We start from the raw sequence: 13,497 nt of genomic DNA on the forward strand, positions 1-13,497 counted from the left end.
CTGAGTGGAGCCTTTAATCACTATATCATACTGCATCTCCCATTTTTTCTTTAGGATGAATTCCTAGAAGCAGAACTGCTAGATTAGAGATAACACACATTTTGGGGGGTAATGTCTGATAAATGCTGCCATGTTGCCCTTTGGTAAGATTATACCAATTTCTACAATGCTTGTTTTTATACCCTTATCAATGCTGAATATCAGCACTTTAAAAAATCATTTTCAGTTTTCTAAGTAAAAAAATGCCACTCAGTTCATATGTATTTTTAAGCTGCTCTAGACAACTGGTACTTTTGTGATTACTTCCTCTAACAGGCAAAGCATAGTACATGATCTCCTAGCTGGGCCCAATGGCTTACAAGAACAGGAAGGGGATTTTGTAAATTCAGCACTCTTCACTGAGAGTGAGAGACAGTGGCAGTGGTGACAGGAAGAGTGCCAAGTCCCCCCAAGGGCAGAGGAGGGCAGACTGACAACATGTGAGGCTAGCAGTGGACCAGGGCAGATGAGTCAACACATTACTAACGAGTTGTCATCTTCAACAATGGACAGTCTCAAGGAACCAAGAATTTCACCTTGGCCTCATGTTTCTGATTTATGGGAATGCCACTTCAAAAGGTCCACATCAAGGCAGGAAAGTTTCCAAAGACCTCTCAGCTTACCTGGACTCTGCCTTCCTTTATCCTCAACCCTCCCCTTACCTCTTTCCACCTCCCACAGGATACCAAGTTGTGGAGCAGAGATGACTGGTTTTAAAGCACTCCATATCCCTCACAACCCACCAGATAACTTGAATTCATTCCTCCAGACACCCGCACAGTGTAGCATCCCTCCCTCTGGCAGCTGTTTCCAATGAGCCCAGTCTGGATGAGGAGCCATTTCTGTGATCCCACTGTACCCAGAGATTCCCTCAGTTCCTGCAAGTGTCACACTGCTTTGTAACTGTTGGTATGTGTTTCTTCAACTAGATTTTTCAATTTGTTGAGAGCAAGCTTTTTGTCTTTATGCCTCACCCAGTGTATACAACAGTGTCTGGGAATGATAGGGTTTCACTACTTTTTCATGAATGAATTGCACTGAGTTGACCTAGCAAATTGGTAGGCAAGTTTCATCTAAGTTTTCTATCTATGGGGAGCAGAGAAAGGAAATAAAATTTAGTGAGCCTCTATTAGGTGCCCAGTACTTTATACACATTAACACAAGTAATTCTCACAGTAATCCACTGAGGCAGGCAGTAGAGCCCCTATCTTACAGACGAAAACATTAAAGCCTTACTTTACACACACAGCTAATAGGGCCAGAATCTGAACTCAGGTTAATGTGATTTTGTCTTTTCTCTTTCTACTCCATTAGGTAGCCTCCCCTCCTGAAATGCAAAGCCATGTAAACTGGAGGGAAGGGCTTCTCTTCCAGAACTGTTTGCTTAAAATCCCTCAGAAGTGAAAGCTCTCCTATTTATCCTGGAGGAATCTCTGGCTAGGACACAGAGAGGGGAGAGGGGACCTGAAGGGAGACGTAGGAAGGGGGTGGTGAGTAAAAATTAGAGAATGCTTCGCCATTAATCTGAAAGCACCACATGAGACATTCTGACCCCTTTAAATTGTCTCAAGCCTGGGAAGGTTTTAGAAGAGTACCCTAGATTCTTAAGGCACTGATACCACAAGAAGTGACGAAAAAATAGAGAAGCTGTAGTATGTAAGAAGGAGCACAAGGATACCTGGCTCTCATTCTGATGAATAATAAATGATACAACTGTGGCTAAGTCCAAGCCATTAAAATTCTATGGAAACTTCCATCTCCTCATTTCTAAACTAAAAGGATTAGGCTGTGACAGTTCTCAACCTGGCTCTGCGTCCAAATAACCCCTTGAGCCTGTGAAAAATACTGATCTCTAAATCCTACCTTCATTTCGATTCAGTAGGCCTGGGGTGGGACATAGGAATTCTCAGGTAATTTATAGACTCAGCCAAGTTTGGGAACACCTGGGTGAGATCTTCTGTTCCCTCCCCAGCAGAGGAGATTGTGAAAAGGCAGCCAGCTGATTTAGCACCTTAAGTCACAAAACAAGACTACCAAGAAAGAACAATTTCAGTTCTATAAGGTTTAATAATCTCTTCCTGTTTCAGGGCAAAATGAGTTACGCTCAGTCTTCCTTACTGCTTAAACCTGCTTTGTTCTACCAATGGACTAGCCTTAAGAGTGTCAAAACTGTGCTGGTGAGGAATGAAAACTTTTTAAAAAAAATTACCAGGGTTTCTCGGGAGGTATCAGCTCTTACAATCCTCTCCGGCCTACTGGGTCATTAGTTCCTCTACTTCTCTCTTTTAAAGCTCCTCTGAGAAGGAACTACTATATACTACCAGAAGATTTAAATGGCAGGCAGGGAGTATGCCTAGGGACATAGAATAACAGCCCTACCTTGACATCTAGCTTGGCCAGGTGCTGTAAAACCCAGATGCGATGGGACCAGGCATTATAGTTGCTTGGGTATCTCCCTGCTGCTTCACCACAGACCTCCATCTCTTCTCGTATTAGTTGCTGTGTCCTTTCTGCAGGAATTATTCCCAAGCTTCCTTTGGTCACAAAGGAAGGCAAGGAGGTTTCCTGAATTAGCTGTTGTAGCACCCATCGCCTGTTAAGGTAACATGTGGGAAAGAAATGAGGAAAGAAAATAAACCACAGAGGAAAAACAACCAGAGTTTTCTTTATTCTCAATTTAATTTCCATTCATAGACAATGCAAAATAATGCCCAGTTTTCAAACTTTTTTTTTTGGGGGGGGATTGTTTTGTTGTTTTTGTTTTTAAAGACATAATTAATTTGAGCAGCACGGATATGGGTGGTGGCAGGGAATAAAGGACAAAGATTAAAGAAAAAGCTTTCCAAAATGTTAACATTTGTCAAAAAGAGAATGTCATCAGTTCCAAAATGACAACTTCAAAACTTCATTTGGCCAGGAAATGTAAAGGCAACGGGTGTGTGTGTGTGTGTGGTGGTACTGTGTGTGTGGGAGGGGGTGATATTAATTAATGGCTGGTAAATACTCAAGAGGAGCATAGTTCACTTTTATTTATTTATTTATTTTTTAAGTTTTTTTTTTTGATGTGGACCATTTTTGAAGTCTTTATTGAATTTGTTACAATATTGCTTCTGTTTTATGTTTTGGTTTTTTGGCCGGTGAGGCATGTGGGATCTTAGTTCCCCGACCAGGGATTGAACCTGCACCCCCTGCATTGGAAGGAGAAGTTTTAACCACTGGGACACCAGGGAAGTCCCGGTTCACTTTTCATTATATGTGCATGCCTCGTCCTATGTGTATTTGTTTGTTTGCAAACAAGAAGCTGTATTAAGCTTTCATGAAGCAAAATTTCTATATTATAGCATAGAATCTGGAAGGAAACAAATACAATATGATTAGTTAAACCACCAAGGAGGTTTTAAAATGTCTTTATCCACAGATTTTCCCCTTGTCTATTTAAGATTTTCACTAGCATACATTTAAATGAAAAGCACTAAAAAAGTGTCTCTAACCACTTAATGTCTTTAGGTTTTACAAATATTTTCTCATAAGAAAGCATTCTTTTTACTTTTTAAAAATTTCCAACCCAGGGTACAGAAAATTGAGTAAGAAAACTCATTTTGTCATTTTCAAATAATAGAAGTTATTTTTAACAACCAAGACTTGCTTTATAAAATAATGAACAAGCCAATAAATTGATGGCTGTGTATTTAATAATTCCCTTCCCCTGCCACCACCCCTTTCCTAACCTCTATGCACACAATCATATACCTCTCTGTAGTCTGCTATCCCTATTTCTAGTAGGGAGAAAATACAGCGAACTATATCATTTGGAAGTAGCTGCTCTGCAAGGCTAGCCAAAGGAAAGATTACAGTTAAGATTCCTTCAACTGACTTTAAGATCCTAAAAATACTCAGGATTTAAGAAAAGTTATAAGGGGCTTAATAAACTAAGAACAGATTTCTTCAGAGATTCTCCCCACTGACCCCAACCAGTAACCCCACACCATCTCATTTTAGTCAAAAGAGAGTAGTTACATGGGATCCAAGAGTAAGATGCTTCCAGATAGCCAGGATTTTGAAAAGAGTTCTTACATGCACTTTGGATATCTGCTTCAGGCCTTTAACCTAAAAATATTCTTTGCATTTATGGTCTTAGCAACTTTAGTTCAGCCCACACACCATTCACCTCAGTTGCCCTTATTTGGTTAATTTTAATAACCATAACCATCACCACCACCATCTTTACCAGGAACACACTTGAATGAATTAAATCCAAGTTTAATAAAACTCAAGTTGCTCATTACAGTTGAATATCTAAATGCAATTTCCATGATTGCTTCAGATAGTTAATAATAATAGCTAAAATTTACTGAGTATTTCATATATGCCAGGCAGTGTGGTAGTGTTTACACACATTATCTCATGTAAACTCAACCATTAACTCTGAGATAGGTATAATTATTATTCCCATTTTACAAATGATAAAACCAAAGCTTGAAGAGGTTAAACAATTTCTGAAGATCACATAAATATAAAGTGATGGCATCTAGACTTAAATGTAGATATAATTTGACTTTAGAATTCATACTCTGAATCACTGTGTGACCTGCTTCACATTCTGTGGTTTTTGTTTTTTTTTCTCCAGCCATTCTAAATTCTAAGTAAGAACCCTATGGTGTAAATTAACCAAACCTGTGAATCCATGTTTCTGGACTCTTTGGAAACTTAGTTAAGGCCAGTTTTCCCAGATGTAAGTCCTTAATTGGATTTAAAGTGCCAGAGAGGATCAGCTCTTTTCTGTAAAAGAAAAATAAAAAGAACCATTACTTTGTCTTTCTACAGAAACATACTGCATGACTATTAATATAACCTCATTGTGAAGCAAATTTCCAAGAATTAAAAAAAAAAAAAGAAAACATAAAACTCTCATAAATGTCACACAGTAATCAAGAATGTATTCTCATAATCTTGAAATAACAAATTAAAAAACAGAAACAGAAGCTCTTAAATCAACAGTGGAACTTTAGTTATCTATTTGGTAGAAGGCAAAGGGGTTTTCTGGCTTGTATCATTTCCAAAACTTACAAGGCCTGACGTCAGTATCTGTAGGGCAGATCCAATACAAGTCAAGAATTGTAGCTTCCTAAGTAGGACTTGATATGGTCTAGTTTGTTACCAAAAAGAACACAAAAACAAACACACTGGACTGAGATGTAGGAAAAAAATCGTTCATTCAATAACTACCCTAACAAAATTACTATTATTATTTTTGAATTTTCCCTTCTACCTTTCCTCATATGCATATGTATTTTAAAATATAATTTTATATTCTGCTCTTATATATTAAGAATTACCCCACAGTTCTATATAATCTTTAAAATGAACATTTTAAATGGTCAAATAGTTTTCATTCAGTAGCTATCCTGTAATTTAATGACCTTTCCCCCTATAATTAGACATTTTAGGTTGCTTCCAAGTTTTTGCTATTCTAAAAGAATTCTGAAACAAAAATCTCTGTGCTTATAACTTTTGTTTGTAATACTACTTAGGATAAGTTTCCAAAAGACATATTACCAGGTGAAATACTTGGATGGCTCTTGATACACTAGACCATTCCTTTTTGAAATATAAACAGAAGTAAAAGGAATATGAGCTTTTTGTTGTTGTTTTAAAACTGTTCAAAGCTTCAGTGCAATTATAAAGTATGTCATGCAAGAGAGTTCCACCTATTTCTCAGGTTACTATAATTTACGTTTAGACTGAATTTCTCAGATAAGTTTTTAATAATAAGCTCTGATATTACTGATTACACTCCTATTTTTCAATTTATCTACTGTTTTATTATAAAATTAGGTCACGTGCTAGTTTTTATTAACTTTAAAATGTCTTTCCTGTGGTAGGGCTGATCATTCATTTATTTTAGAGATGTTAATCTCAACAAAACCAGAGCCCAGCTCATATGTCTCAACTACTTAGATGGATTTAGTTCCTAAATACCACAATACATTTTCTTTCCAACAGCAATGTACCATTTCTAAAATTTTATTTGATAAGGAAAATAAATTCCTTTTTAATGAAAATACTATATAGTGATAATAAATACTTGCATTTTACAATCAATTTTATTTCAGGTCAGTAACTTCACTCTGTAAAATAATCTGAAGTGATACCAAGGTTTATGGCTGCTTTAAAAAATGATATATTGACTATTTTTCTTTCAATGTGCAGGAAATCTATGTCATTAAAAGAATATTTTAATGCAACAGCCAGTTACTTCTGCAGTTCTAGATCCCTTCTCTTCTGAAATCAGTAACGTTTTGTTCATACAATAAGTCAGGATACCTGTAGTGTAAAAGAAGGCAAAATATTGCTCTATGTAATTTAAACTACTTTGTAGAGCACTTGTTTCTCAAAGTAGGGTCCCTAACTGCAACATTCATCATCATTTGGAACTTGTGAGAAATATAGATTCTTAAGTCTCACCCCAGACCCACTGAATCAAAAACTCCAGTGGGGCAAAGCAATGTGTTTTAACAAGCCCTCCAGGGCACACTAGAGTTTTAAAACCACTACTGTAGAGAATTTATTGTATTAAGCCAAATTTTCATTTACTAAATTTAAAACCTCTCCTTTATTTACAACTGCCTACCTATATTCCCATATATGTCTATATATAAGGGGAAATAAAATTTTCTTCAGAAAAGAGGAAGTTACCTTACAAATGAATCTTTACAAAGTTTCTTAAATAAGGGCCATCTCTTAATCTCTTTATGTTGAACAACAAAGTCATATTTGTGAAGATTATCTTGGTCTGAAACAACCTCAATCAATGGTATATATGGATGCTTAAAAAGATTGTCTGATAGAATCATTAAAAAAGGTAGCAAAATTTTACTATCAATTTAATAAACATTACTGGGGAAGGACTGAACATTGTAGGCATTGGATCATTATAAAACAAGCTTTTGAAAGATCACTTGAAAAAGATATATGGTAAGTGGTTAAGTTATGGCTATCATATGACCTAGAGATCCAACAAAAAACCACCTGCTTTAATATATTCAAGTAGGAATCTCGTCTGAGATAAAACTTCCAGTCACACATGGATTTGGAAAGTGCTGTATCTGAAACAACTAAAATGAAGTAAACACGATGTGCTCTGGAAAACTGTGCTAGATAACTCAAAAAATAGTTCTCGTGATGACAAAGTCACTGATGTCAATAAGCCATGTGAGAAGTTTGAACTGTCTAATGAAATGTGAGTAGCAAAATGAAGAATTTATAAATTAAAATATTTCAGGTAACATGTTATTTTAAAGGTGTGTAACTAAATTGAAAAATTAAATATCCTAAGAAGAAATTTGCTTATTTCATGTACTTACCTTAAAGTTTACATATTGATATTAGCCTAAAAAAACTTTTTTTTTTTTTTTTGGACTGTTATTGAGGAAATGGAGTATTGTCTTAAATTTGAGGTGGCTTTATTTTCTGGCATACTGAATAAGTTGGGTTTCTATATTCATCCTAAAAGCCTTAGGTGGTCCACTGCTAACAGATGAAGAAGGCATGAAGTGAGGGTCATCAAATAAATATGGAAAAAACTAATTAGGAAAGGACAAGGCATCTGTGTCATTTGGGATAGAGAGCAGCGTGGTAAGAAACAGTGCTATGCTACACATGCAACCTTGTTATGGGATTAAATTATGTGAGGGCTGACTTTTTTTAAAATGTGGGAGAAGGGAGGAGACTAAAGTTTTAAGAAATAATAAAAAGTAGAATGATAAAAGAAATGAGGTTTCTCACATAGCAGATTTTTCAAACAATAAAAGTTACTCCTTTAAAATTTTTGCTACACATTTCACTTACTAATTAAACAGTATATGAAAAACCTCATTACTTTCCCTTGAAGACTCTAGTTCATCACTATGAAAATCAGCTAGTGTTGGTTAAAACACACCCACAGGAGCCTCCAGGCTACTACTACATAGTACTTAGTACTACTACTAAGGTAAGTAGTGTGCTTTTATATTTCTGCAAAGTTTATCTTATTTTATAAAGTTTTTATGTCTTCTCTACCATCTCTAGCTATGGCTTCTCTCTGCTGTCACTCTACCCAAAATTTGTAGGAGACCAGGGGCCATGTGTATCATGTCCATGGCTAAATCTCAACTAGTTAGCCTCAGTACTTGGCATATAGTAAATACTGAATAAACATATGCCACCATTTTTTCACCCCTTAATCTTCAGTTATTTTGTGTGAAATAACAATAATGATAATAATAAAAGTCATCCTCATAAAAACTACCATTTATTGAACACTTCTCCTGAATCGGGCAGTGTGTTAAGTGAATTACATATATTTTCTACTTCAATTCTCACAAAGATCCTGTATTATGTTAAATAATATGAAACTGCCAATATTCACTTTTTTTTGTTTTTTTAAAATAAACCTTTTATTTTAGAATTGTTTTAAATTTACAGAAAAGTTCTTAAGAATAGTACAGAGAATTTCTGTATGGCCTGTACCCAGTTTCTCTTATTATTAACATCTTATATTATTATGGTACATTTGTCACAACTGATGAACCATTGATAGATTAGTACTGGAAGTCCATACTTTATTCAGAATCACTTTGTTTTTACCAAATGTCCTTTTTTTATATCAGGGTCCCACCAGGATATCACATTATATTTGGTTGTTATATCTCTGTAGGCTCCTCTCGGTCCCTTAGATATACCTTGTTTTTGATGGCCTTGACAGTTTTGAGAGTACTGATTGGGTATTTTGTATGATATTTTTCTCATGGTTAGACTAGGGTTATGGGTTTTGAGGGGCCCACAGAGGTAAAGTGCCATTTTCATCATATATCATGGGTACATAATATCAGCATGACTTTTCACTGTTGATGTTGACCTTGAATACCTGGCTTAGGCAGTATATGCTAGATTCCTCCACTGCACTTTTTGGAAAAAGGTTACACTTTAAGGAGTGAAGATATATGCTCCATCTCTTTGAGGGGAGTTACCTAGATAAATTATTTGGAATCCTTCTGTATGGGAGAGTTGTCTATTGTCTCTTATTTGTTTGTTTGTTTATTTGAGCATTTCTTTTATCAGTATGGACTTACGGATATCCATTTTCTACTTTGGGGTATAATCCAATACTATGTTATTTTATTGTTCAAACTGTTCCAGCTTTGGCCAATGGAAGCACTTCCTTACTTTCTGGCTCTCAAAGATGTTCCAGGCTCATTTGGTGTATTTCCCAGCCTGGTCCTAGAATCAGCCATTTCTCCAAAAAGCCCAGTTCCTTTTATTAGAGAATGGTGTTAGAAACCAGGAACTGAAAGTTTGGATTTAATCATTTCTGATTTACAAAAAGAACAATTTTATATGGTACAACCCAATGTTACCTCAGTTTTACAGATGAGGAAACAAAAGCTGGGAGAGATTCAATAACCTGCTCAAGGTCTCCAAGCTCAAAGTGTCTGAACCAAACATCAAATCTGCATAAAGTAAAGTTACCAATTAAATTTAAATCAATCTTTACTTTGAGTAAACAATATGAATCATTGGAGCTTGGTGTCAGCTCTTTTAGCTGCTCAAAGATGTTTTGCTTCTCTATGTTCATAGACTGAGGGAAAAATAGGACATTATTATGAAGTCAACCTCTTTCATCAATTAATTCACCAATTTTCAAAGCAAATTCAAAGCAAAAAAAAAAAAAAGTATCAGTCATTTTTTTTCTAGAACCAGCTGGGTTTTTAAACTATATGCATCACATACTATAATCACAGATCAGCTCAAAAACTTATTCTTGCCCTTGTTTTTCTTCCTAAGACTGCGACACCTATAAAGTGAACTACTGATATGTTACAACATCTTTTAGCAGTTTATAAAATACAGCCAAAGATCATTCAATGATTCCCCAAGTTACTGCAGAAGAAATGTACCAACAATTAAACATAAAATGTTGAGTATTTGATTTGTGAGAACTTACAGGGTTAGATCAGTTTACTTCCAAAGTTGTTAGTTTTTTGCTGAAAATGTACTCATGATTCTATGTCTTTATATGTCAATCTTGCCAATACAAATTAAAATTTACTAGAACACATATCTACAACGGGTTTCTTAAAAATCAAGATTTCCTTTCTACTCATCTAGCACAAAACTTACTAAATCATCTTACTAGAATAGCTTCAAGATTAACTGCTATTAACATCATTAAGTCAGATTTATGGAGCAATTTCCCTTCATAAGACCAAACCACACACAATCAAAACACTGTTTCAACAGAATCATTAAAAAAAAAAATCACCTAATTCAGATCTTTTATTTCACAGATATGGAAACTAAAACTCCTGAGAAGTTAAAGGTCTTGTCCAAAGTCAACTGCTAGTTAATTGATGAAACAGGACTAAGATCCATATATCTTAAGAACTAGGTTTTTTCTTCACCACTAAACTGCCGTATAGAATATACAATGAATTATATGTGTTTGTGTATATACATTATGCTAGTAAGAATCTTTTTTTGTGGGAGGATTTTAAATTCCTCTGTAATGATGAGGAATCTGTGAACATAAATAAAAATGGTACTCCCACTTCTCTATTACACTCATTTCTTTTTCACTGAATTTAATTATTTTCAGTGCCCAGTCTGCAAACTGAGTATCTATTGTATACCAGGCACTAAAGTGTCAGAGGCTAGGGAAACAAGGAAAAAACAAAACATGGTCTCTACCCTTAAGAAAGCGCTCAGTTTTAAGTTTATAGTACCTTCCTAAAAGTCTCCTTTGTTGATTCTTCCTCATCTTGCAAACTCTAGAACAGCGCTGTCCAATAGAAATATAATGTGAGTCATACATGTGAGCCATATATGTAATTAAAAATTTTCTAACAGCTACATTAAAAACAAGTATAAAGTAATATTGTATTTAATTAATATACCCAAAATATAATTTCAACATGTAATCAATATAAAAATTACTAATAAGAAAGATATTTTACTTTTGGGGGTACTTAGTCTTCAAAATCTGATGTGTAGTTTACACTTACAGCATATCTCAATGGAGACTAGTCATATCTCAAGGGCTCAATAGCCACTTGTGGCTAGTGGCTACTATATTGAACTGTGCAGCTCTAGAAACCTGTAGTGTCCCAGTGCTTAGTCTTCGGACTGGTTCTCTTCTAATATCTATACCCACTACTTTGGGTATCTCAAACAATCCCAGATTACATATGGCCTAGAACTCTCGCCTGAACTTTAGATTCATATACAACTACTTGGACACAAACCTAACATGTCCCAAACTGAACTCTTGACTTCCAAGCAGCACCTGCCCCCTCACGCACTTAAATCTGCTCCTCTTCCAGACATCCCCATTTCAGTAAATAGCAACTCCAACCTTGCTCAGGCCAAAAACCAGAGTCAATCTTGACCTTCTTCATTCTCTCACATCCAACTTATCATCTGTGTCTTTAAAATCAGTTTATTAAATACAGTCAAAGCTTACATAGTTTATAAAATACAGTGAGAATCTTACCTGCTTCACACCACTTCTAGTGCTGAGCTTTATCTACCGCAGTCACCATCATCACTCACCTAAATTATTGCAACCACTTCTTACCTTCCTAACTGCTCCCTGCACTCCTACAGTCTACTTTCCACACAGGAACCAGAGTTTTAAAACATAAGATATTGTCCCTCCTAACCTTGAAAACCTTCAATGACTTTCTATCTCACCCCAAGTAAAAGTCAAAATTTCTACAGCAGCTTATGAAGATCTACAAAGCCCAGTGAGATCTGGCCCATCACTCTCTGGCCTCATCTCCTGTTACTCTCTCCCTCATTCATGCTACTCCAGCTACCCTGGCTTCCTTGCTGTTCCAGAATAACCAGGAACATTCAGTCATGACTGAGGGCTTTTCCACTTGCTGTTCTCTCTACGTGGAATGTTCTTAGCCCAAAACTGACAGAGATTGATCCCTGGCTTCATGGCAGTCTTTGCTCAAATGTCCCCTATTAAAACTGCAATACCGTTCCTTCCATTCTCTTACTGGTCTTCCCTACCTTCCTTTCCCATTTCTCCATAGGATTAACCAACACTTGATCTACCATATATTTCACTTATTAATGTCCTTATTGCTTTTCTTCCTCTACTAGAATAAAAGTTCCATAAGGACAGAGATTTTTGTTTGTTTTGCTCATGGTTCTATTCCCAGTGCCTAGGACCTAGCATACAGTATATAGTTAATCAATAAATATTTGATGAATGAATGAACAAATGTTGTCAAGTATTGTTTGGGTTAAATGAGATAACATATAAAGTTGTAGTATGGTCCCTGGAATATAGTAGTCACTCATAAACATTAGTCTACTCCCTAACCACTGTGGAGCTTTCCATGAAAGAAAATCAGAATTCTAAAATTTGTAAATTTTTAAAGCATTCTATCTCATTCTGTCCTTTCTCACTCTTTAAATATATGATAATTATCAGTCAAAAGACAATTTTAAAAAAATAATAGAGGTTACCTAAATTTAATAAAACTAGTTACAAACATAAAATTCAGTGGGTATTATACAACACTAATGTGGAATTAAAATTCACAGAAAATTAAAGTATTGTTTAAGTCATCTTTAAAGATAAAGAGCTATAATCTATGGCTCTTTCCGATAGGAAATTTTAAATGAATTTACAATGTTCAACAGGACTTCACTTTTATTTATCTACAATTTGTATCCTGCTTTCCTCCAGGAAAATTTGTGTTAGTCTAAAGAACCACCAATTTTTAAAAACCATACATACTGTTTAAATGAAAATTTAAAAAAATGAACCTGGCTTGAATTTTAATATTTCTATAAAATATTCTGTGTTTAAAGCTACAACAATCAGAATTAAAAGAACTTAAGATACTAATAAAATGTGGTCCTTCTCCAAAATACTGAGCGCCAGAGACTTCAAATGATTTGCCCACAGAGGTCACAATGTGACTAAACTAACAGTTTGTGACCTTGAATGCTCACTTGTACACTTTCTACTGCGCTGCAGTGCTTCTCAAATATACTAACCAACACTTTACAATACAACCAATTATGCTGATTCCTTCTACCCCCCTAAAAAAGGAAGGAAGATAAAAGCATGTATCAAATGGTATACTGTAATTCAACATGAAAATTTATATTTCAGGCAAGAAGTTTAGGGAGAACAGACATAAACATGCAAAAAGGGGCAAAGTGTATATTAGAATTGTCATGGAGATATTATAAAGAAGAAATAAGTTTAAGATGCCATGAATATGTGATTTATATTTCACTTTTCAAAAAGCTAACAATTCATGGGGCTTATATGTCTTCAGAAATTTGGGCAATGTCATTTTATCACTGATGAGAATGACGTACCTCACGTTCCACGCAGTGGTAAAGTCTGGATTTAGAAGTAGCAGGGTGCATGTGACATCTATCAGTTCTAAAATA

At 35.3% G+C, this 13,497-nt stretch overlaps 1 protein-coding gene across 3 annotated transcripts in view; it reads right to left on the minus strand.

The window, feature by feature from the left end:
- Positions 1-13,497, minus strand: part of PTAR1 (protein prenyltransferase alpha subunit repeat containing 1) — a 45,885-nt gene that overhangs the window by 12,463 nt on the left and 19,925 nt on the right. For 2 of the 3 annotated variants that reach the window (XM_036855679.1, XM_036855680.1), the window contains exons 2-5: positions 13,423-13,489; positions 10,800-10,855; positions 4,714-4,818; positions 2,419-2,632 (exon numbers count right to left, since the gene is read on the minus strand). In XM_036855679.1, the coding sequence (XP_036711574.1) occupies positions 2,419-2,632; positions 4,714-4,818; positions 10,800-10,855; positions 13,423-13,489 (442 nt within the window). The remainder of the gene's footprint in view (positions 1-2,418; positions 2,633-4,713; positions 4,819-10,799; positions 10,856-13,422; positions 13,490-13,497) is intronic. The other variant, XM_036855678.1, reaches the window with a different exon arrangement.

This window comes from Balaenoptera musculus, chromosome 6, assembly GCF_009873245.2.
Source record: "Balaenoptera musculus isolate JJ_BM4_2016_0621 chromosome 6, mBalMus1.pri.v3, whole genome shotgun sequence".
NCBI classification, from domain to species: Eukaryota; Metazoa; Chordata; class Mammalia; order Artiodactyla; family Balaenopteridae; genus Balaenoptera; species Balaenoptera musculus.